The sequence below is a fragment of the Terrapene carolina genome, unplaced genomic scaffold (genome assembly GCF_002925995.2).
Source record: "Terrapene carolina triunguis isolate 2854851 unplaced genomic scaffold, T_m_triunguis-2.0 Scaffold30, whole genome shotgun sequence".
NCBI classification, from domain to species: Eukaryota; Metazoa; Chordata; order Testudines; family Emydidae; genus Terrapene; species Terrapene triunguis.
In genome coordinates, this window is record NW_020664381.1 from 3093521 (window position 1) to 3120321 (window position 26801).

At 40.7% G+C, this 26801-nt stretch overlaps 1 protein-coding gene across 2 annotated transcripts in view; it reads left to right on the forward strand.

The window, feature by feature from the left end:
- The window catches only part of LOC112117098 (Down syndrome cell adhesion molecule homolog), a 508166-nt gene that overhangs the window by 411007 nt on the left and 70358 nt on the right, over positions 1-26801 (forward strand). For both annotated transcript variants that reach the window (XM_029911462.1, XM_029911464.1), the window contains exons 18-19: positions 5157-5290; positions 19134-19287. In XM_029911462.1, coding sequence (XP_029767322.1) covers positions 5157-5290; positions 19134-19287 — 288 coding nt within the window. The remainder of the gene's footprint in view (positions 1-5156; positions 5291-19133; positions 19288-26801) is intronic.

Here is a 26801-nt window from a genome sequence, read left to right on the forward strand (position 1 = left end):
ATAGAGTGAGCAGTCTCCACATTCTGAAAAGCACAGAGGCAGTGATTGTGCCTGGTTCAAGAGGGGGCTCCTTTAACCCTCCTCCCTGAAAAACCACAGAGGTGTTAAGCAGTATCTGTCCCTAAATCAGTAAGCCCAACCTTTTCAGATATTGCAAGAGTCAGCTCAATGGCCCTACTGTTTAATTCTTCAACAGAGAATCTCATTTAAGATATGTAGGTATGAAATAGTGACATTATCTATATACATATCTTACACCAGCTTCACTGCAGTTATTTTAATTCTGGTACAGATCTTTGCTAGGATAGTGAGAGGGTTAAAATTAGAAATGGTCCAAACCGAAGCCCTGGAGCCAAACACCCCTGAACTTTGAGGAAGTTAGCATCTGAATGATGCTGCTGGCTGCTCTTTCTACAAACTCTGGTGGTAAATATATGACATCTTCGGGAGAGTTCAGATCTGGAGAGCTCATATCTTCTACTTGTGGTCGCTCAACTCTACTTAAATTGAGGACAGAGTATCCCAATCTTCAATAATAAACTTATTCTTGAGTGTCTTTACCTTACCATCAAGCCTCCTAGTTGTTTGTTATTATTATTGGGTTATATCATGTCGTTTTTGTTTTTGTTTTTGTTTCTTGTTTTTACATCAGTAGGAAGTTTTCCTTAAATCAATGGCCTGGTATGTCCCATTATTATTGATAAAGGCACATTGTGGCCGTTCATCACTTAAATATGGGTTCCCAGCTCCGATATACATGTCCATAAATCCAGAATATCTTTAGCAGCCCTGAAATTGACAAAATATTTTCTTCCCAAGTAGCAAATGTAAACAGTAAGTGATAAGGAAATCAGGCTAGAGAAAATGAGTTTGCATTTGGATTTCTTGTAATAATCAATACTCATTTTAGACACCAGAGGTCAGACATAGTTGCTGTTGAGCTTAGGAAATGAGAGAGGTTCCAGCTGAGAATATGAAGTGAGGCTTCCTTTGAAGGTGGCATCATTCATGTTTTTGCATAGCTTTTCTCCCCAGGAGCCTTCGGAGAAAGTAATTGTTCCGCTCAGAGATCCTAGTGGAACCATGAGAAGTGGAGCAGAAACTTCCTATTTTAAGAATTCATTGCATTTTACCCTACCCTTTTCACTCTCAATGGAGCCACTCATAAGCCAAGTGTCTTCTTCACCCGTGGATTTATTTTACTGATTATTAAAAATTAAAATAGATTTTCTAATTCTCTCCCTCCTTGGGTTTAAACTGCATTTCACAAGCTATATTTGATGGTATGGGGATTGAATTATTTCCTTCATATTTCTTTATTGGAAATGATACATTATAAAACCTTAATTAAAACAATGACTCTCTATTCTTTATTAGATAGACCTATTGAGCCAGACCCTCAGCTAGTGTAAATCAGCACAGCTCCATTGATTTCAATGGAACGACACCAATTTGCACAAGCTGAGAATCTGGGCTATTAACTCACGCAAGGCTCTATTAAAAAGGGATACTTAGATGTGGGTACATACAGCCCAATTTGGCCTTGTGGCAGCCTTAATCTGCTATGCCTGACTTTGTATTATTGCGTAGCTGCCATATGCAGCTTTTGGGACTCGGATGATCCAGAAAGATACATGTGTCTTTCTGTCTTGCTTTTCAAATTCACTCTTTTTTATTTTAAAACATTCTGCTCATATTGTCTAGAGGGAATATAAGTTTAGGCAGCAATGCCTTTTTTTCCACCCAAAAAAGTTGGGTGCCAGACTTAATCGTTAGTGGCTTGGCTCTGTATATTGCAGAGTCAAAATCCTGTGTACAGAGCAAAGCTTTGCTCTCACAGGGGTGATAGAGCCTTCAAATGTACCACTCATGGCACTTTTGCCTCCCGGGTGTCTGGTACTGTGAAGAAAAATAGTCAGCTACACACCTGCTGTGAGAGAGCTCCTGGAGCCACAGCCACTCTAGATCCCCATGCTCCACCATCAGTAAATTCTATTCCCCATCCTAGTCCTCTCAGTATAATTGTCCTCTCCCACCTTTCAACACACTTTCATGCAGCCACAGGGACAACACAAAGTGCTCCCTTTCCTGCATGTCGTGAAACATGCTATCTCTATGCTGTTTTTAAGCTCCTATTGTCCAGGGAACGAGCTTGGGGTCCAATGTCTGATCACAAGGACAGCTTTAAGTGGTGTTTAGTGTTTTGGTGTTGAGTCTTTCTTTCCTCCCAACTCACCTTTATTCTGTCTCACCCCTGGCAGTCACTGAAAAGCGGTCCATAGTACATGCCATGTCTAGCTTCTAAATGTTAGGAATTAGAGGACTCAAAGAGCTTGTGAGAATGATGGAAATCTCAGGCTGCAACCAAAAGATCACCTTTGAATTCACCCTCTTAAAATCACTACAGCCATTAGCCAATTTTGAGAGAACATGTGGGATTATCTGTCCTATTATAACCAGAAGCTATTAGGTACAGTCAGTCAGGAATTTTCCAACAAAATACTTTTTCATGGGAAAATATCAGTTACTTGAAATCTAAACTTTTAATGAGAAGGGGTTGGTTTCAATCTCTCGGTCTACAAATTTTTGAAAAAAAAAAGAATTGAAATTGTCAAAGTCTTGTTCTGACATTTTCAAAATGAAATGTTTTGATTGTATTTTTCTCTGTATTTTTTATTGTATTTTTGTCTGTATTTTTTCTAGATTATCAACTCTCAACATTTTTTGTGATTTCAATTTTTCATTCTGTTTTGGGACAGAAAAACATTCAAAATCTGAAAAACTGTAGCAGGAAAAACTCTAACATTTCCTGCCCAGCTGTACTATTAGTTCCATAGAAAAGAGTGGCAATGGGTGACAGTGGCTACCAGTGTAGGATTGTGAGCATGTCTCTCAATAAGAAGGTCAGCAGCACATATCACCACCAAACATAGGTTCTTCAGAATATTCAGGGATCACATTTAATAAGCATTGCAGTTATTTTATTATATAAACCCACTCTATGCTCCAGGATAGAACACTTTCACAGCCTCATGTAGCTTTCCTGAATGCAGAAGCTGGATATGTGTGTATGTATGTTTGTATATATATCTAGAGGGAGAAGATAAAAACAAACTTGGATTTACATGTCACAGCAATATCCTTCAGGGTTTTCTGAATGAATATCTAAAATGAAAAATTATTAGCAATTAAAGTTTGTCAATATCTACACCTTCTAGGAGAAAATATAGGAATCCAGTGAAAAGTAAAGCTTTTCATGTGTCTGGAAAACTCTAGATCAATTTTGAATTAATCCTTCAGCAGTTGACAGATAAGAGCCACTCCCGTCAGAACCTCTCCCCATGGATCAAACACTAATTTGGCAATAAATTATTTTAAACTCGCTTATCTAGTTGCAGTGATTTTCAGGAGACATTACTAACCATAAAGGAATCTCCCACTGGGCTAAGTAATTACCCAGGAGAGCCAGGTTTCATTCTTCAGCAGCAGTAACAAATAGCATTTCTAATGAGCTGGATATAAATATTGAGCTGAATGCTGTCAAACATCAATATTTACTGTGGATTGGATAGAATCTACTAAATGAATTAGCCTTTCAGAGCAAGGATTGGTGGAAGGGGTGGGGGGGGGGTTTATGTGAATATAACGATGAGCTCCTCATTTGGACCCTTAGTAACATTCTCAATACAGGATAAATAGAAAATGCTGGATTACAGGAAGCTTCTATAGTATTTTGAATGGCTGCATCTTAGGCAAAATTGTAGTTAGTGGTACTTACCAATCAGCTTTCTTACACTGTTTAGAAAAATATTAGATCCCATTGAGTGGCAGTGTACGACAAAGCTGATTTATCTATGCACATGTAGAAACTGAAGTTTTCCTTAAATGCATTTCAAAGGCTGAGGCATTTAACTATGAAACTAACTTTAGCTGCAAACATAGGCCCCAATCTCGCTAGCTTCTTCTTGAGAGCAGACCTTACCACCTGTGTGGTGCCTATTAATTTCAGAACCAGGGCCTAAGATGGTGTGTATTTAGTAGCAATTTTTTTATGATACTGAAAAGATCAGATCAGCAACCGAAATTTTCATTCCAACATTAAAAAGAAATTCAGAATCAGAACAATAAGCTGAAATTTCCCATTCAAAAATTCAGAAAAAAATGTATTTGGAACCATCAAAATGGTTTGTTTTGATACTATCAAAACATTTCTTTTTGATAGTGTTGAAAATCTTATTTTAATTTTTATGTTACAGGTGTATCTATAATTAAAATAATATTTAATGTATTCTAAGTTGAAATGATAATGATAATGAAAATGTTCAACACTATCTAAACAAAATGTTTTGACATTATCAATATGAAATATTCTGAATTTTTCCCATAGAAAATGTTGTTGAAATAGACTCATTCCCACAAAACATTTAGATTTTTTACTGACTTGCATTTTTCAGTGGAAAACTATTCTGTCCAAAAAAAAATTCAACCAGCTCTCACACTAAAAAGACCTTGTAGCATGTTGTAATAAGTACAGTTTATTGCATACTTTTCATATAAGTTTCATATTTCATGGACGGTCTCACGTACACAATAGGAAGAGGCTATGCCTATATATCTGAAGTTGTAGAAAAATTATACAATATATTGTATGCTTAAGAAATATGAGTGCATATCATTAAATTCTTTCTCATAATGCAAATACACAGGGAGGCAGGATTAATGTTGTACACAGAAAATTAAATATGGCATTTCCTGACTTGAGTGTTTAACTGTGCAGCCTTAATTAGATTTTTCACATAGTTTGTGATGCAATACATAAGGATCTACTGTAAATAAATAATTGTGTGCATATAGATATGTATAAATATATGCAAATTTATATAATAAATATGTAGAGCACATAATTTCACATATGTAATCTCTGCAAAGATTCAATAATATTTGTGGGCTGGGGGAATGATATATAAAATATTAATTATAACAAATACTTCACTGGATGCAATTGACTCTTGGTAGGATTTCTTCCCCTTTTTTTCCATTTCTTGAGTACATTAAGACCTCTGAGCTGTTTTCTTGTTAGATATGCTGTACTATACAGGTCAGTCTGTTTCGATTGCGTTGGTCCACTTTGATAACTATACATGTTGCTCTTTCAGTTCCAGGTCCTCCTGCTGGAGTTAAAGCTGCTGCAGCATCACCATCCACAGTATTTGTGTCCTGGCTCCCCCCATTTAAGTTAAATGGTGTCATCCGAAAGTACACAGTGTTCTGCTCACACCCCTATCCCACAGTAAGTTCTACAAAACAACTTTAGAAGTTCAGTATTAATCTATCCATATACATTTCCAGATGTTTAGTGCCTAACACTTTTATTGAATTTTTTCCCTTTTGCTTTTCTTTCTCTGAAACGTTTCCCCTCCCCCCATAATATATATATCCTTGGTGACAGTACTTAACGCTTAATACAGCACACTAATTTACAAATCATTTCAAATCATAGGATTCCAAGGTTGAATGATTTTAAAGGCACAGGTTCTGAAGCTTTTTAGTTGGTTCTCACAAGACCAACTGCCAGCTATCTGTGACACAATTACAGCTGGATAAATTGTGGAAACATTTATTTATGAACATATTTGCTAACTCCAACTTGCATTTGGATCTGTGTTCCTACAGTTCTGGCTTGGGCATTCATTTGTGAATGAATGTAATAATGTGTGAACGACCATATTTGCTTGTGAATATGAGTATTTATGCCAGAAGCATTTGCCCATCCTATATATGCACATTATTACTTGTTGAAAATGTGACAAGGGATAACTGAATTGAACATTGGCTAGCCATCTCATGCCTTTCTCTCTCCCTCAATCAGGAAGGAATCCAGCTATTTTAAAATCTGGGGGAACATCTATTCTTTATAAACATCAATGGTTGTCTTTCTGATACAAATGTAACATATTTATCAATACGTTTTATTTATTGCATTTTATATTTATTTCTCTATGTAGCAGAAAGGTGTGGGAGTGTTAAATGAGAGTTTTCATCAACCATGGTACTTTTAACTGAACATAGCCTCAGTTTATGATGCAATAAAAATGTTGTTCCCGAATTAAAATGAGGCTTAGGGGGAAATATTCAAAAGTGCCCAAGTCCCATTTTCAAAAGTGAGTTAGGAACCTAAGGACTAATTTTCAAAGGTATTTAGGTACCTAAAGATGCAGGCAGGACCCTTTTGCAATTTTCAAAAGCACCTACAAGATTATGCACCTACCTCCCATTGAAATCAATGGGAAATAGGCTCCTAACCTGCCTAGATGCTTCTGAAATCCCACTAGGTGCCTGTCTGCATATTCAGGCACCTAAATACTTTTGAAAATCTGGCCCTTTAGAAATGGGACTTAGTCTTCTAAGCATTTTTTGACATTTTTTCCCCTAATTCCATTATTTCAAAAATCACTGTGTTGAAACCCAAAATATCTTGATGATATGATGTGTTGCTGTTGGTGTTAAACTAGCTATTGGTTTTACAGCACTGACTACTAAGGGAGTAGGTGTTGCTCAAAGAAGGTTGTTTGGGTTTTAGTGAACCAGACCTTGCCTGTATTTTTTAGGTCATGATTGTGATGCTTCAAACAGGTTAATTACTAAGTCACTGTGTCTATGGTTTAGAAAAAACACCAGGTGGTGCTGCTGCTTCTTTTTGTTTACTTCTCACACATTTCCTCCAGCTTCTTTGCTGGAAACATTGTTGTACTTGGTTTATATCACAGGGAGATTAAGCACCATACAATACATCCAGTAACTGGAATTTGTTTTGAAGGTTCTCTCTGATTATATTCTTTCTTGGGCAAATCCTTTTTTTTTTTTTTTTTTTTTGTGGCTCACAAATTGTGTTAACCTCCATCTTTTGCTAACACCTCATTATTAGGCTCAAAACGCTTCTCTCATGGTTTATGCTACAGAGACATTTTGTGGAGTAAATGTGAGTGTTCTGCTAGGACTGACTAGAGCCACTGCTGGTGTTGGATTATGTTGCATTGTGCTGCTGCAATTTTGTGATGTAATGTCAAGGTTCCTAGAGCCTATGGAAATAGAACCTTTTGCTGTTTGCATACATTATAAATTTAAAAAATCTTAAGGGCAGGCTGTGTAAACTCCTCCATAAAACTCTGCTGATTCATATAATTATGATTTTCCCAGCAGCACCTCCTATTCAGTACAGAGCACTCTATCTTGAACAGAAATGGCCAATCACACCAAATTGTCAGCATCTGTAAACCACAATTTAGGCATCCTCTTTGGGTAAGACAAGACTCATTTTAGGACCTCAGCCTGATATTTTTTTTTTTTTTTGTTAAGAGAAAATGTCTTGGTTTTGTTTGTTTGTTTGTTGTTTGGTTGGTTGGTTTGTCATAAAAACATCCTCAGATAAGGATTTTACCATCGTCTATTGAAACCTAAACTGAGAGAGAGAGATTGTAAATAGAACGGTGCTTTCATATTGCATGTTGCTGCTATCGTACCCCGGAGCTGGCAGAGCTCTGTTTTAAAAGCCAGCATCATTATTACATTTTTCATTTGGGGAAAAAAAAACGTTCACTGATTTATTATGGGGACTTCTTGGACATTACACAGTTGAAAACAGTGTCCTAAACAAGAGCCAGATATTTCCCTCACTTACCCCCAGCAACCATAATATAATTTTGCACTCGTCCCTAAATTCTCCCCCCTGCCAGTCCCATATGTTAACTTGTAGGCATTCGTAAATTAGATGAAAATAGAAGGAGGCGCTCATCAATGTTGGTGGTGGTTTGCCATCCTGGCGTTTGGATATCATGTAACGAAGTGACCCGGTATCATCTTCTGTGGGGGGACTTGGTCTGAGGACAAAGGAATAAATGTATTTGGCAGGAGTCCTTATCCTCAATCAGGTCTATAGCCAGCCAAACAAAAATGGTGGGTGTGCGCGCGTACGTGAGTGCGTGTGTGCACTCATAGAGGGTGCAACTATGTAGTGGGATAATCCTTATGCTCCCAACCACCTCTGTTTTGGCTGGGCTGGGGAAACTTGTGTGAGAAGCTCCCTTTTCTCCTGGAGGATGAGCTGAAGGCACCAAGCTCTGCCTATTTTCCTCTCTTCCCCACTTGGCAGGGAGGGGATTCAGCAGGGGAAGAGATCTTCAGGAGAAGAAAAATAGGTGACCTCCAGCTTCCCCAATTCTTCTACTCCTATCAGGTGCTGGTACAGCTCCACCTAGTGGCAAGAAGACCTGGAGTTCCATAAACCCCCTAGCCAGGTACATCTGCTGCCACTGCAGAGTCTTCTTCATTTGTCCTTCTTCCATCAGTCAGTGAAGAGGTGGTAGGAGAAGGTAGAGCTTTAGGGGAGTCAATCTCCTCCAAGCCCAGTAGAAAGTGTGAAGGGGAGAACCTTCTTTCTGCTTTCAGTAAAGGGAGAGGATCAGTGCTCTGCCCTTCACCCCCTTACTTGAACTGCTGCCTGTAGGGTTGCAGAGAATCTACCACATTAACAGAGTGACACAGAGTTTGCAAAAAGATATCAGGAAAAAGAGAATAGGTCAGAGATTAAGGTGACCAACTTTGACTACATCTCTTTAATTACTCTATGTTTATAATGGTTGGCATGTATAAGAGGCTTGGGGAGGCTAAGCCTCCCCACAATAATTTGCCTGAAGCATCAGGGGAAAAAGGCTGTCCATGCAGGAGGCAAATGCCAGGCGTGGCTCACCTCCCTTTGGAGGCTCATCATTTGCATTGGTTTTCACTTTTCAGAGACCCTCACTGCAGGGGGCGGCCTCTCTTCCCCTTCCTGCCTTTGCCAGGAGGGTGGGGCAACTCCTCCCCAGCCTGCTGCCTGTCCCCCGCCTTGACACACACACCCTCGCTCATGGGCTCAGGCTGCCTTCTTGCTCCAGAGGGAGGCTTCGTGGCCACCGATCCCGGCCGCTGCCACTGCATTTGAAATCTGGAGTAAATCAGTACCGGTGCCTGATGAAGCAGAAACATTCCTTGTACCCAATCACCATCTCCTCCTACCCCCAAACCCAGGTCATTTTCAGCCAAGACAACTTCAGCCCCAGGATTCCCAGAAGTCAGGGGACCACTCACGATGGCATTGCTGCCCAAGAGTTCATCCACTCCCCAGAATGGTTAGACCTGCACACAGAGTGGGAGGCGGAACTGAGAAGAGATGGGCGACCGCCTAAAAGGCATCACACTTCTCCTATGCAACTTGTGTCCCATAATGGACCCCCATGCATGGTCCCCATTTCTCCATTGCCCTGCTATGCAGGATGCCCACCGCATGACTCCCCCAGTACGAGACCTTTCCTCTGCTAATGCGGGACCCTTCTCTCTAACGCCCCTGATGAGCTCTTCTCTTGAGCCGGAGCCCCCTCTCCCTGGCTCTGGTCTCAGCTCCTGAAAATGGCCTCTAAAACACATTGTCACCGTCTTGTGTGATCTTCCCATCTGGGGAACTTCTGCAAACTTTGTCCGCCCACCAGCTCCCACTGCTCTCTCCCGGTGGCTGAACTTTCCTCCTTTCATCACTAAAAGGCAAAGCTGGGATGCACCTTCTCTTGCTGCTGGGATCCTGGCTGGTCTTGGTGGAGAGGGAGGCCAGAAAGCAGGATAGACGTTCCCCGTTTTCTTTAACCAGCTCCTGCGAGCGGGGGGGGGGGGGGCTTTTACAAATCTTCCCCAGGAGGAACAAGACTTTTAAAGGTAAACAAACTGGATGGAACTGAATTTTCTCTTGTGTGTGTCAAGGGGGGAGCTGAGACCAGAACCAGGGTACAAGGAGCATTTGTTGACATGTGATGTTGACAATTTGTGTGTTAATGGTTATAAAGCTTTAACTTTTTGAATCTCAAAGTGTACTATCATTAAATCATTATTCTCTGACCTCCCCATAATTTCCTGCAATGGTGAAAATTGAAATGGACAAAAAACAGAAAAAAAAGCTTCAAAATAAACATTGATGATCAAAATTATAAAAAATTAAAAATTAAATTCTGCCACGCCTAAATATAGTTAATGTTCTTTCCAGTAAAAACAATTCTTGGGAGTCCATTGGATATATAAAAGCCACAATAAACCACTCTGAATTAACAAAAAAATGAACAATTATTGCTGGCCATATTGTGCACACTTCTACGCAATGCATCCATCAAATGACCCTGTGGGTTTCTGAAGTGCAGATTTGCCAGCACTTCTCACAGCCAGATTCAATTTGCAAGGGCAGACTCTGATAGAAGTTCTGCTGACTTTAGGCAAAGGGAAACTGAAATTTTCAGCTTGAAACATTTTGATTCCAAAGGGCAGCATCTGCCTAGAATATTTCAAACACAAGAATTTGATTCACCAGTGAAAAAAGAAAAGCAACTATCATTGAATTCCCAATTTCTGTCCAAGATTCCAGGAGAGGACCCCTACACCACACAACCTTGTGAACTACACTCTCTTTTCTTTTCATTTTGGAAGAATATTTTTTCATTGTGCAAAACAGAAAAATACAAAAATGCAGCTACGTTTTAAAGCTGACTGCTAACCTTAATTGCTTGCAGAAACAGATTTCCATTTATATAAGAGATGAATGAACCAATTTAGATTAAATAAAAACTGGGAAGCCGAAAGAGCCTGGAAAACAGCATCACAATAGCAAGTGACAGCAGCCTCCCTGCTTAGGGGAAATAGCAATGTCAGGATAGGAAAAGGGAGACCAAAGACACATGTCTCATGCTCAAAGTGGGATGAGGAATAAGGAGCAGGATTTCATTGGTGGAAAAACAGAGGGCAAGAGTGGCAGGACTTCAGATGTGATGGGAAAGCAGAGCAAAAAACTAAGGACTCGTGACCTTATGCAAAATGTGGACTATATATATAGTTCAACAGTGTATGATAACATCTATCAGAAATATACTGTATTAAAACCTAGATTGCATAACCGGTTACAAAAGCTCTCAGCTCATCACATGAGGTAGTACATTTAGAAAGGAAAATCATTAAAGCAGGTTATTCTGCTGCTTCCATGAAGTGGGTCATTTAACTGAAAATAAATCAGCTATTCCGTCTATGGGATGGTTAGAGATGGGGAAGAAGGAGCGATTTAAGTAAAACAGCACGCTGAAAGGATACTAAATGGAAGACAGTTAGCTCTTGTCTTCTATTCCACCCATATTAAGGTGTGGAGTAAGATGACTTCACTACAGTACTCTAATTTCCTGCTAAGGGAAGTCTAAAAGCCGAATTAGTTTGGCCTATTGTACCTAGTGAGGGTTGAAATGGAAGGTGTGCAACCTCCACTGATGGATTTCAGTGGTGCCTTTTCCTCTGCCTAATTAAGGAGGTATCTTTGCTGCCATTATACATTCCATTTTTCTCAGAAGGTAACATCTCAGCTATAAAATTGTTGATTTTTTTTTCTTTACTTACTGCATAAATATTTCCATGGTAGACAAAGAAATAATATGCACTTTTCGTAATTAGGGAAGGTTTAATTACATGACAAATCATAATGGTTGAACAGTAGACTAGAGTGACTTCTAAATTACTTTTCAAGTTCATTTGGTCTATTTTTGTAAAAGTATGTGTGTGTAATAGAAAAACACACTGCTGGGGATTTTTTTTTATGTTAGGAAAGTATGGTTATGTAAACTCGTATCATCGCTTTCCTTTGAAAAGCTATCTTTGTTGTGCACAGTTATTACTGGGTTCCCTAGAGACTGCGTGATTTGATATACCTTACGCAATGCCATACAAAATCATAATACTTCAGCAGATTATGGAAGAATTGTGATCCTTAAGTGCGTTGCCTTTGACTAAGTGCTTCACACTCTTCATCTTACTGAAACTAGTTTTCATAGTGTTTACTGGTCGCATTGAAACTGTGAAAATTGCCTAGTTCAACGGATATGGGGAAAAATGGCTTTTATAAATAAATACACCCACCCTCAAAGTTCCAAGTAGAAGTGCAGTGGGCCTAGCACAGATTCGGCTAGGTCTGTCAATACTTATGTAAAAGTAAGAGGGGGAGATAGAGGGACCTAAAGAGGTTGTGGGGAAAATAAGATTGTTTGGCCAGGGAACCAAACCAATTGGACCCTAAAATATTATTTGATTTGAGGAATTGACAAAGGTTAAGGATTGTTCGACTTTTGGTTTGCCTGAACCAAATTTGTCCGCCACTATTTTAGACACTACATCTTGAACTTACTTCATAAGGTAGTCAGTATCTGATTCAGGTTTTATTTGTACACCAATCCACCAATAGAAAAGATGTATTACATTGTTTTACATTACATTGTCCTAGTGTCAAACACAACATATGGATAGCTGCTGGTGGTATAATCCCTGCATGCTGTGACTTTTGCATGCATCACTGTACATACATGGGGGGAGGGATAGCTCAGTGGTTTGAGCATTGGCCTGCTAAACCCAGGGTTGTGAGTTCAATCCTTGAGGGGGCCACTTAGGGAACTGGGGTAAAAATCTGTCTAGGGATTGGTCCTGCTTTGAGCAGGGGGTTGGACTAGATGACCTCCTGAGGTCCCTTCCAACCCTGATATTCTATGATCTGTCTGCTGGCTCCTGTGATTGTACAGTCAGAGAAGAGACAGATCCCTACACACCATTCACTGGAGATCCATAGAATAAAATGGGAGGAAAAGATTACAATCAGTCTTCCTCTTATTGAAGTGACTTTTCTCTCTGACTTGCCCATCATTACTCACTTTGAGCGATTATTTTGTTGCGCAGAACATATGCACGCAGAAAATACAGGAAGGTTGGTTATTACACTGATTGTAATTTATTCTGTTATTTATATAAATATCATAAGGATACATGGCACTGTATGGCAGATGACCTGTGGTGAACAAATACAACCCTGTTCTAGCTCTCTAGCTGCAGATGTAGGAACACAACTGGTATTGCACAGGGGATGCCTGCATCCTAACCCTGATGAAGATGTCTTTGCATCCATCTCTATCCCTCCCCAGTTTTGAAGACATGAGCAAAACTACACAATATAATGCAAAACCAGTTATAAACAAAATGGGGGTATAGTCATTACAGTTCTACAGGCCTTGTAGATTAAGAGTATGATCAGTTTTTTAAAAGAGGAGAAAGAAAATTGGTGAATATTAAAAAGGCAGAGTCAGGGGTAGGCCAAGGGGGTAAAAGGTGCACTCAAGAGGGAGGCATGGCTGGAGTCAAGGTTGCTGGAGGGGTGCTGAGCCTTTTGTCTCTAATCCACACTTACTTCCTATAATGCATGAACCTATCTGTCAATTTGATTACATGGCACTTTATACAGCATGAGAGTATTTGTTTATTTAATACTTATTTTTATAAACCACACATAGACTTATTTTATATGTTTCAGCTATTTTAAAAATACTTACCTATTCATACACCATAGTCTTATTTTATAACTATTTTACAGCTTTATTACCAGCACAAATAATTGTAGATTCATTGTTTTAATCTGTCAGCTTTAATTTTTTGTTTAACATTTTTAGCCATAGTGCATATCTCTAAAATAGATTGGAAATAACAGATTAACTGATATGCACAAATGGCACTGATGTACTATATGATATCATTTTAAACACATCTTCTTTTAAAGCCCTGCTAAAAATAAAACTCATCCTTCTTTTCCATAAAATGGTGGACTTGTCTCATTACCCAGCTTCAGATTTGGCAACTGATGGATTTTAATAGAAAATACTGAGTATCTGATCATTTCAACATGTATGGATTCCTCACACCCTCTTAAACATATATCATAGAACTCACAACCTTTAGCTCCAAAAGCACAGGGCGAAATCCTGACCCTTTTAAAGTCAATGCAAAACTCACATTGTCTTCATTAGGGTCAGGATTTCACATACAGGTTTTTTTAAGTCTGTAAATTAAAGAGTCGTTCTTTAAAGTGTGGCTCATTACAAATAGCATTGCTGGAGTTCTGTGATTATTTTCTCTCTAAGTCTCCAAGCTCAAACATCTTCGGTTTACAAGTAAAGTGATGTTTATTTCTAACTGCCAGTCTTACAAACTCTACCAGTGATGTGTAGCAATGAGAGACAGGACTTGGCTGGAGTAAACAGCTAGGTGATTCTTTATTGAGGCTGTTAGACACATATATGCTCTGTAACTCCCTGGCTCTCTGCTTTGCCAACTGAGATACACAGCTTGTGCTGCCCCACTCAGTGTCTGCCTAAATCCCAGTCTAATTGGAGTAATCGTGAAATGGATTACTGAGGAATAGATTACACTACAGGATGGAAGATTCAAACTGGGTTTTGTCTTACTCATCACCACTAGTAATAAAGGTTCTTCTGGCTAATTCATTTCTTCAGCACCACCTGTGCAACTCCATGGTCTTCAGTAGGTTTGCAAAGGGTGCACCTAAGGACTAAGCTGGTTCTGTTGATGGTGATGTACAAGAAGGCATAGAATCCAGTTTATCATTAGCTGAGTTGACTCTGCAGTGTTAAGAGGAGTAAAAAGGAGTAACATCTTATTTTAGTCACTAATCTAAGGAGCTGTGATTCTGAATACCCCCAGGGAATAGGTCTATTGAATAAGAAGGGCACATTTCAGAATAGAATCACACTTTCTAGTAATGCTGTCATTTCTTTTACATTTTAATTTGATGCTTTTTATGCTCATGCTGGGGGTGTTAGCTGCACTGACTTTGCTGTTTCTTCACAAGCCACAGCATAAGTCTGAGTCCCAGTTTGCATTCTTCTCTCAGCAGTCTTCAAATAGCTCTTTCAATTCATCCTAGTCCTAACCTGCATCTCTGTGATTTCATAGGAAAATGTGCAAGGAGAGGAACACTTGTCATACCTTGGAATCTTGGCAGGGTCAGAACAGAGAGAGATTTCCAATGCAGCAATTGTTCTCAGTGCAGAACTGGCTGAGATTCAGTGCAGACAGGGGAAGCAGCTTGTTCTTGTCCCATTGTCTGTGTATCTACAGGAAATCCTGGCCTTGATCCTAACCCTGTGGATACCTGGACTGCTGCATAGAGGCATTCTTCTTCTGCAGTTTCCATAGGTTTGCCCCAGCCATGGCAAAACAGGTGGCCCAGCTGCTGTTCTGCATCTAGCTGACACCATCTAGTTACCCGCACCTTGCAGTCCCACTGATGAAGTCACAGAGTTTGGAAGGGATAGTTAAGGCCGTCTCTAACAACATTAACTAATCTATTTTGTAATATTTTTGAGGCTATGTGGGAGGGAAAGTATGCTACCTAGAATGGCTGTTCCTCTGATTCTCTTTCTGTTGCCTGGATTCCAGCAGGTAGATGGTCTACATGGATAATTAGAAGAGAGAATGCACAGAAGGGAGAATGTGTCACATAGCTTCCATTTCATGCTGCACAGTCCCAGCAGGTTTTCCATGGCCATGCTCCATGCTGTGCTTCACAAACAGTGAACTGAAACAGCAAACAATAAACCCAACAGAGGAGAGCTTGAAGAAGCCACTGCACCAGCTCAGTCAGTTACTCTGGGAGGAATTCTGTGCCACTGTGCATGTGCAGAATTCATGTGTCTCGCTTTTCTCCCCCAAAAATATATTCTGCTGGAGAGGTGCTGCAGTTACACTTTTTCCCACCAGGGCCCGCTGTGGTGCCAAAACAGAGCAGCTGGCTCACCGGCAGAAGCAGCTGGCTGTTTTCCTCACAGCACCCTGCCCACTGGGCCAGGTTAGAAGGCCCAGGATATGATGGAGGACAGATAGAGTGAGGCACATGGGGCTGCTGGAGGATCACATAGACTGGTGTTCAGAAGGGCTAGTGGGGTGAGACAGACTGGGGCAGGGGCTGAATGGGAGTGGGGGTGCAGGGCCACATGGGGATGGGGGCAGGAGAAGCAGGGTCACACGGGGCTGGCAGGGTCTGAGTAGGGGTGCACGGACACATGGGCAAAGGGGGTGCAGAGACACATGGGGACAGGCAGGGCGGCTGAGCGGGGATGCAGGAACACATGGGGATGGGTGAGGGGGGTGAAGGGCCACATGGGGACAAGTGCAGAAGTGGCTGAATGTGGGTGCAGGGACACATGGAGACAGGTGCAGGGGTGGCTAAGTGGGGATGCAGGGACACATAGAGACAGGGGAAGGGGGAGCAGGGACACATGGGGATGGGGGAAAGGAGTGCACAGGGACACATGAGGACAGGGGCAAATGTTCTTGACTGAATGGGAGGGGCTGGGGTCATGCGGGAGGCTCCCCAACTCCCTAAGAATCCATCCCGCTATCCAATACTTCTCCCACCCACACCCAACACTCCAGATTCATTCTCAGGCTTCTTCCCAGCAATTACTTCCCTCTCCCTCAGCTACTCTGTTACCTCTGACTCCACCAAGCTTTCGCACTGCTTGTGAGGGGTGCGAGAAATGCATTTCTGTATTGTAGTTTAAGTGAATTATTACTCAGAGTTCTGTATATGCTTAGTAAAGAATCTATTTGTCAAGAAAAAAATTCTTGAATCTTTTTTATTGTCTGTATTGTTACAGACATACTTGCTGGCAGGTATTATTAAATAAATTACCAACATTTATTCTACAGTGTTATTTTGACAAATAAAATTTGCCAAAATTTAAAATATTGTGCACAGAATTTTTAATTTTTTGGTGCAGAATTCCCCCAGGAGTAGTCAGTAGAAAGAAACCCTTGAGCAAGTTTAGCATTCCTTTCAGCATTCATAATGGGACATGCAAAGCCTAATATATGGCAAGGAGACATTTCCTTTAAAATGTTTTATTACAACTTTTTTTTAGTTATTTAATCTTCTTGCTCATAAAGCTCCCTTTCCCCCCTCATGCAATGTAAGTCTCTGACATTTTAGTCTAGCTGAAATGAAACAAAAAAAAAGCTAGAAGTAAAATCAATTCCTTGTCACTGGAATGTCCCCAAGTGTTTGGTAGTTAATGTTAGATGTTGAAATGCGAGAATTCTGTTAACCAGTTAAAAACTGAAATGGTTTGCTAAATAATCTTGCTAAAAAGGTACCAATTGAGTATGGATATATTTGCTAGTTATGCCAAATTCAATTAATGAATTGATTCAGTGAAAGAGTAAATAATTAATTGAAGCAGATAAAATTGCTAATGCTGTCCAGTCTCTGTGGCAGTCGGAAAGGAGCCAAACATGAGGGAGCTTAAAAGGAATTGGAGACACCAGTGTTGTGATTCTTCCACCAATGGAATGGCAGTAAATGTCCCAGTGGCAACGGAGGTAGTGATCAGACAACACATTTTTAAACAAAGCATTCCTTCTCCACCCTAAAGGCAAAATGGAGTTTAACATGTTGTTAGTTAACAAATGTTCTAACAGGAGTACTTGTGGTACTTTAGAGACTAACAAATTTATTTGAGCATAAGCTTTCATGGGCTACAGCCCACTTCATCAGATGCCCACAGCTGTAGCCCACAAAAGCTTATGCTCAAATAAATTTGTTAGTCTCTAAGGTGCCACAAGTACTCCTGTTCTTTTTGCGGATACAGACTAACACAGTTGCTACTCTGAATCCTGAAATGTTCTAACATGATCCATTTTTCCCAGTGTAGAAGATGCCATCTCAAGGGTAGAGGAGTATGCATTGCCCCACCAGTTTGCTGAGACTTCCTGTCAGTTCAGACTACAGAGATGTTAATTGACACCTGAGAAACAGCCCGTTTATTCTGAATTTCCTTTTGAAGGACAATTTATGTGAACACTTTCAGGTCAAAGTCTCCTTTGAAATACCAATTACTTGGAATTGGCCTTTACCACCCTGAGATATTTGTATATCAAAGGGCATTCATGCACCCAGCCTGTCTGTTTTAATGAACCTTGAATTATATGAATATTTATTTGTAATAAAAAAAATCTCAACACAATTGTAATTTGCATCATTAATACTCTAGTAGCCTGGCATTAGCTAATGACACCCAAGTGTAATGTTGCACATAAAAATGATTCTACTTTATTCCTTTGAACTGATTGGCTATCCTGGCTGTTTATATATTCAAGATTCACAGAACCTGTGTTAGAAATAAAACTGGATGTTCTGACTGTACGTAATTGCTAACTAATGGCTTCAATATTTTTACTGCAACTCCCTTCTAGCTGAACCAGCAGGAGAAAGTAAGTTGGTAATAGTGTGGTGTCAGGCAGTAATATCACAGCTAGCTCCTGGTATTCAGCACTGTCTATTGTATTCTTCCAGTTGCATTTACTGTTCAAGCCTGAGACAAAATTTCCTTCCCAGATCAAATCCTCAGAAGAATAAAGCCTCATTGTACGGTGTGTACTTACATACAAAATCTCTGGCCATCCTTAAATCCCCATGCTTCTTTAATTACATAAGTTATTTTGGATACACTGTAAACTATCTCACCACAACCGGCACTAGCTGGCACCTTGTTAGCATCTCTCCAGCACACAGTTGAAGCATATTGGTGTGGCAATTTGGGGAAGACTGACCTTCCACTGCCCGCACTATACCTATTATCGCCCTGAGCCAGCACGGTAGCTGAGAAGACCCATAGCTGAGAATCTTTGAATCGAGAAAACAAAATTAATTTTGTGACTAAACAAAATTTACCTGGAGTGGAGGTAGTTTATAAAGTTTAGATCATCCAATCGGAGTAAGAAAGTGGGTTAAGTCCTTCAATCAAGGTATAGGAACTAGGCCTTAAGACATGGGTGACCCATCACGAAGCATGTCTAGTGACTCTAATCAGACAAATAAATGAATATTCACTCAGGATGATTTGACTACAACCCACTGTGCAATGTGTTCATAAGAACTATTCATGGAGTACCATTGTCAAATATGTTAATTAAAATTATTCATCAACCTAATTAAAAGAAACAGTCATAAAAATCACGATCTATGTACAGACAATTTGCAAACAGAAAATAGGGCTAAATTCACTGAATAAATTGATTTCAAAATGTAGTTCTATCCTATTAAGTACCATGTGCAGTCTATTTGGAGCAATTACCATCATTCACTCCAGATGTCCAGAGGTAAAAGACTTGAGCTACTCCACTCAACAATCTTTCTCTAGATATTGTTTATTTTAGTTTGGAAACATTTGTCTCTCCCATCACAGGTAATCAGCGAGTTTGAAGCCTCTCCTGACTCATTTTCCTACAGAATCCCCAACTTGAGTCGGAATCGACAATACAGTGTCTGGGTGGTGGCTGTCACTGCTGCAGGAAGAGGCAACAGCAGCGAAATTATCACCGTGGAACCATTGGCTAAAGGTATGGAGACTGCCCTTTATAAAACAGTCTGTCCGTTTGTCTTTTAAGAACACCGGTTACTAACATACCTTAATTGTAATTGGTGTTGTGGTTTGTTTATTTTTAAGTTTCAGTTCTAGGTTTACTGTATGGTCTGTCTGCGTGGCAATCAGAGGTATACCCGTCTTAGCTTTAATTGAGCTAGTAGAGCTGAAAACAACAGTGTATAAGGATGGCAGAACTGCAGGGGGGGGCTAGTGCCCTGACAATGGACATATTGGAGGGGGGGAGTGCACCCCCGCCAAGTTTCAGGCCTCAAGCTATCACATCTCTCTTGGAGTGGACTCACACATGCCTCCCAGTCTCAGACCAGGTGCTGGGCTGTAGTCCTCCGTGATTACTTCAGCAGGCCTGACTTATTTTCAGTGCCTGCAGTTCTGTTCTTTCCAGGAACAATGACATGGGACAGAGTGTTCATTGGTGAACGTGTGAGAAGCTCCTTTGGGGGAGAAAGGAGGAGCGCAAAGCTGTTTTATGTCAGCTCAGGACTGGTGAAATTACAATATATGAAAGCAAAAGTCACACTAATACAATGTCATGTCCTCTAATATAAGGATAGTAGGCAGTTTGCAGGCATGCAGGGTGTTTTGACAACACAGTAAAATAATGTGAGACTTGCAAGTAAGCTGTTGATAGCTTGGGCAAAACAAGCTCTCTGAGTTCATTTGTGAGGATCAAAGTATTTTATACTCATATATGCCTGCTATAATTTCAAAGCTAGTCATTGTTTTCTAAGGAATTTGGGAATTTTGTTTGTTTCTAGGTTAGTTTGTTTGTATTTTTTTTAGAATAATCTCAGAAGATTATTAGAAGTTAAGTTATGCGGAAATGTTTGTGTTCCAGATTTTCAAGCTGCTTTACTATCTACTTTACAAGCAAATAACATTAAAAGAGTATATAGTGTATGGAAAGTAGTGGGCCTTACCTTAGACCTTAGTTCCTCCTGTGCCGCTGACACATTGGGTAGTCCAGTTTCTCCATTGATTATGACACTAATTATGGTGGTACTTCCCAGGTGATACCAACACATTCAGTATCCTCTGGGACTGTCTTCTGCCAGTTCTTCCTTGGCCTTCCTCGCTTTCTCTTTCCTCCTTCCGGTACTCAATTCAGTGCTTGCTTAGCACCTCTCCCATCTTCTGTATGGTGTACGTGTCCCAACCATCTGATCCTTCTTTCTTTGATAATATTTGTTAACATGTCCTGCTCTGTAAGCTCCCTTCTCTCGCATTTGTTATTTTGTCTTTCTGTGAAATGTGTAGTATCTTCCTTAGCCATCTGTGATGGTGATGGGCAGCCATCTCTTTTCATTAGCCACTGTCAGTGGTCAAGACTCTGCTACAATAGGGTGACCAATACAATCACATGGTATAATCTGATCTTTACTTTGGTGTGGAGACTTCTGTTTGACCAGCTGTTGTGGTGTACTTTGTGGTAGATCCCTGCAAATCGGCAGATATCCACTTCAGATCTGTGGATCATTTTGGCAGATTGCGGATCAGATGCAGATACAAATTTTGTATCCGTGCAGGGCTCTATTTTGTGGTACAGATGAAGTGAGCCCTTTTATAATTTAAAATTTATAAATTACAAGAAAAGTAGCATCATCTTCTTTTATACTGTGAACATGTCCTTAGGGTGACCAGATGACCCAATAAAATCGGGACTGTCCCGATATTGAACCCTTTGTCCCGCGTCCCAATCAATGTACAATCGGGACGCCATTTGTCCTGATATTCAAGTAAGGAGGCAAGCGGGAGGGAGCCCCCATGGGGAAAAATTGCAGCCAAGCTCCCCCCTCCTCACCTCCTTCTCACTCCCTCCCCCCAGCACGCCGTGTCCCCGCTCCTTCCCCGCTCCCAGCGTTTCCCGCTGCCTAACAGCTGTTTGGCGGTGCTTAGCGCTTTCCAGGAGGGAGGGGGGAGGAGCGGGGATGCGGCACGCTCGGGGAGGAGGTGGAGAAGAGGCAGGGCAGGGGCGGGGACTTGGGGGAAGGGGGTGGAATGGGGGCAGAGCGAGGGTGGATGCTTGGGCAGGAAGAGGCGGGGGGTGGGTGAGCACCCACCCGGCAGAGGGGAAGTCGGCACCGTAGGCGTGAGTGGTGGGTGGGGGGGTGAAGAGGTGAGCGAGTGAGCGGCGGACAGGCGGGGGTGTGGAGGCGAGCGGTGGGTGGGGGACTGAGGAGGGACGCAGCAAGCCAGCAGGGGTCTGGGGGGATGAGGAAGGGCACGGTGGGGGGAAGGGGGCGGGACCTGGGGCGGAGCCTGGGAGGAGTGGGGGTGGACTGTGGGCGGGGCTGACAGCGCCCCAATGTGTCCCAATATTTTAGTGTTGTGATCTGGTCACCCTAATGTCCTGTGAGTTGCATTCTGTCAGTTTGCAAGTGGTTTGTGTTCCTGTGAAGTTATATGTTACTTCTGCACACCCTAATGATGTAGAGCACAAAATGTTGAAAACCATTTCTTGTCATAACCACAACTGGAATGTCCGCAGGGACCTTACATCTTGTGGATAAGGGAGAAGCGGTGGATGTGGTATACCTAGACTTTAGTAAGGCATTTGATACGGTCTCGCATGATATTCTTATCAATAAACTAGGCAAATACAACTTAGATGGGGCTACTATAAGGTGGGTGCATAACTGGCTGGATAACCGTACTCAGAGAGTAGTTATTAATGGTTCCCAATCCTGCTGGAAAGGTATAACAAGTGGGGTTCCGCAGGGGTCTGTTTTGGGACCTGCTCTGTTCAATATATTCATCAACGACTTAGATATTGGGATAGAAAGTACGCTTATTAAGTTTGCAGATGATACCAAACTGGGAGGGATTGCAACTGCTTTGGAGGATAGGGTCATAATTCAAAATGATCTGGACAAATTGGAGAAATGGTCTGAAGTAAACAGGATGAAGTTTAATAATGACAGATGCAAAGTGCTCCACTTAGGAAGGAACAATCAGTTTCACACATACAGAATGGGAAGAGACTGTCTAGGAAGGAGTACGGCAGAAAGGGATCTAGGGGTTATAGTGGACCACAAGCTAAATATGAGTCAACAGTGTGATGCTGTTGCAAAAAAAGCAAACATGATTCTGGGATGCATTAACAGATGTGTTGTGAGCAAGACACAAGAAGTCATTCTTCCACTCTACTCTGCGCTGGTTAGGCCTCAACTGGAGTGTTGTGTCCAGTTCTGGGCACCGCATTTCAAGAAGATGTGGAGAAATTGGAGAGGGTCCAGAGAAGAGCAACAAGAATGATTAAAGATCTAGAGAACATGACCTATGAAGGAAGGCTGAAAGAATTGGGTTTGTTTAGTTTGGAAAAGAGAAGACTGAGAAGGGACATGATAGCAGTTTTCAGGTATCTAAAAGGGTGTCATAAGAAGGAGGGAGGAAACTTGTTCATCTTAGCCTCTAAGGATAGAACAAGAAGCAATGGGCGTAAACTGCAGCAAGGGAGGTTTAGGTTGGACATTAGGAAAAAGTTCCTAACTGTCAGGATGGTTAAACACTGGAATAAATTGCCTAGGGAGGTTGTGGAAACTCCATCTCTGGAGATATTTAAGAGTAGGTTAGATAAATGTCTATCAGGGATGGTCTAGACAGTATTTGGTCCTGCCATGAGGGCAGGGGACTGGACTCGATGACCTCGAGTTCCCTTCCAGTCCTAGAATCTATGAATCTATTAATCTGATTTGTAATCTAGGGAGTAATTAACTTTTGACGTTACCTTCAGAAAGTAAGAAAACTACACAAGAAGGTTGGTAGGAACTTGGTGAGGCCTTTTACTGGAATTCTGCTGTATGAACACATTTTTTTCTTCAAGTCAGGGATCTTGCAGTAGTCCAAAATAGTAGTAAAAAATAACAGAAATTTTCAGTCAGTATAAGAGAGCTTAAGTAGTCTCAGAAACATTTTGAAAATATCAAAATGAAATATTCTCTTGACACTTCTGAAATGAATATCTGTTCCATGGGAAATTTTGCAATTTCATTTTTTGGACTTTTTTGGAATGATTATTTTTTGTTGAAAATTTGGAATTTTCAGTGGAACAGGAGGAATTCTAGTTTCCTTCCATCTCTGCTCACAAGTGGATTGCAGCTTTTACTGATACTTCAAGGTATCTTTGGGTCTGTTTTGTAGATAAATTATAGTGACTGCATTAACTGCTATTTTCTTAGACAGAATGACTAGCTTAAAAAAACACTCCAATGGTAAAATCTTGGCTCCACTGAAGTCAGTGAGAGTTTGGCATTGACTTCAGTGGAAGCAGGATTTCATTCCAGGTGGTCAGTCTGTGGGTAGACTTTGGGATTTTGTTTGTTTTACTTAGCTTGTTTTTAACTATCCAGTTACCTTTTCCTACTGTGTGGTCTTGTCATGCTTGTGTTAGTCTTTCCCAAAATATATGCGCCTGAAAATGGCACTGCAGAAAACAACACTGCAACATCACAAGTGACGACTGACTTCCTTCATGCTATTCTGGTGATATCATTTACTCAAGACAGTGCTTCATTAGCCTTGATGGGATGGTGGTTTCAGAAGTACCTGTACGTGTAGAGTAAGCAGGTATTTGTTGGCTGCTGTTTAGCATCAGCAAGTAATGGGCATTTTCAGTCTGGCTCTTTTTCTCTCAGCAATATACTGTAGTCCTACTACCTAGGCTTCATTTCATCTGTTCCTCTCAATCATTAGAACTGATTTTTGGTGTATGTTTTAGTTAATTTTTTTACCAGAGCAAATGTCCTAATAAGTTCAGGCTTCTACCACACATTAAGAGAATCTAGGCATCACAATCCAAAATGATTACCGGTACCTAATATATGGCTTCATTTTCTTTTCATGTATCCCAGCAGTCCCACTGCAGCCCACAGAAGTAATTTTCTTTCACTCTTCAAGACCTGTTCTATGTATGATTTTACTTTAAATATGATTTGCAGAGGATAAGAATCCACTGAGATGAAACATCTCAGTTACATTTGATGCTGACTCTCATTTTCATGTTTGTCTAATTGGCACAAAATGGATCATTAACTGTCAGTTCTGATCAACATGCACGATTGAAGAATATCAGTATTAAAAATGCACTATGAAATGTAGTTGCATCCAAATTCAGCATGGTGCTTTTAGATGTAGATTTAAGGACTAAAACTGAATAATAATTACATTAAGGGTCATACCTGGGAAATTCATTATGTTAAAGCTAAAACATGACCCCACAGGGCTTATGTATTATGGAACAAAAATACTACAGTAACATTTTGCTGAAATCCTTCGGTACAGTATGTGTTAAAGATGGAGCTGCCATCTTAACTTTGAATTTATTAGCTTTTGTGGATTCAAGTTAGACTCCTATCCCCTTCGAACCCTCCGATGTATTTGCCTAACTCCCTAGTAATTGCGGTGAGACTATCCCTCCTAAAGTTAGCAAATTTCATATTGAAAAACAAAACAGCTTTGTGTTATGTAGCACAAAAGGAATCTATTAAAAATGACAAATCTATTTTCCAAGTTCCCACAGCTCAAAATACCAATCTGAGCTTTTCCAATTCATAAGAAAATTCATCTTCCCCAGATACAATGTTTTAGTCTGGGCTTGCTCATAACATGTTGAAGAAAACACACTATTGACTTGTGTTGAACATCCTGCTGCTGCAGCCATAGACATTTAAAATTCATGGCTTAAGCAAGCATGTGCTAAAGTGGAACGAAATGAAGTTTCCTCTATGAGCCAACTTATAAAATAGTTCCTTGATCCTGACAACCACACTTTTCTTATTTTTAAAATTCATTGTCCCACATAGATTCATCCCATACAACATAAAGGCCTCATTTTCAAAGCAGACAGCCCATTTTGAGTACACAAATAACAGTTTTGTAGGCACAAACTGTTGCAAGACCAAATTTAGACGGCACCTTTAAAATTGTGTCTTATATTGCTAAAATTGTCTGTGGGCCATGCATTTAGGACACATCTTACACATCCACATGAATGTTTTCAGATGGGATACCTTGCTGACTTTAGCATGTGTGTGATCACATTTCCCATGACCAGATATCTGTTCTTTTCTGGTGATTTCTAGTTGCCAAAATGGTCCTTGGGTACTATTGCAACCTGAAGCAACTTAGATCAGACAAAGGGCTGTTCTAAGTTGCACCAGGGACTGGCTCCAGGGTCAGGGGCACATAAAGCCACATTTTCCCCTCCACTCTATATCTGAAGTGAATTCTTGACAGAGAGTTCACAACTATGGATAATTTTAATGTAATGCTCATATCATTAGAGGAGATGAACCATCCATAGACTGACCTAATTGTCCAAATCTATCTGTCTGTCTATTTTAGGCATTTTTATAGCATGCATCACTATAGTAATGAATGTAAACCCCTCCTCTCTATACCATGCGTGGGTGAGACGATGGTGTAGAGAGGAGGGGTTTACATTCATCAGGAACTGGGGAAACTTTTGGGATGGGGGGAGCCTATACAGGAGAGATGGGCTCCACCTAAACTAAAGTGGAACCAGACTGCTGGCACTAAACATTAAAAAGGTTGTAGAGCAGTTTTTAAACTAGGAGATGGGGGAAAGCCGACTGCTGCAGAGGAGCATGTGGATCGGATGGAGACTTCTCTTAGGGGAGAGTCTAACGATAGAGAATCTCCAGGTTATAGTCAGGAGCAGAGGATGGAGGAGGATAATGTAAGGGCCAAATCAGATGATAAACATTCACATAAAAAAGAATCTAACACATCAGAAAAGGGCAGACAAATAAACAGTGACAAGTTTTTAAAGTGCTTGTACACAAATGCTAGAAGTCTAAATAATAAGATGGGTGAACTAGAGTGCCTCGAGATAAAGGAGGATATTGATATAATAGGCATCACAGAAACCTGGTGGACTGAGAGCAATCAATGGGACACAATCATTCCAGGGTACAAAATATATCGGAAGGACAGAACAGGTCGTGCAGGGGGGGAGTGGCATTATATGTGAAAGAAAATGTAGAATCAAATGAAGTAAAAATCTTAAGTGAATCCACATGTTCCATAGAATCTCTATGGATAGAAATTTCATGGTCTAATAAGAATATAACATTAGGGATCTATTATAGACCACCTGACCAGGACGGTGATAGTGATGATGAAATGCTAAGGGAAATTAGAGAGGCTATCAAAATTAAGAACCCAATAATAGTGGGGGATTTCAATTATCCCCATATTGACTGGGAACATTTCACTTCAGGACGAAATGCAGAGATAAAATTTCTTGATACTTTAAATGACTGCTTCATGGAGCAGCTGGTACAGGAACCCACAAGGGGAGAGGCAACTCTAGATTTAGTCCTGAGTGGAGCGCAGGAGCTGGTCCAAGAGGTAACTATAACAGGACCTCTTGGAAATAGTGACCATAATACAATAGCATTCAACATCCCTGTGGTGGGAAGAACATCTCAACAGCCCAACACTGTGGCA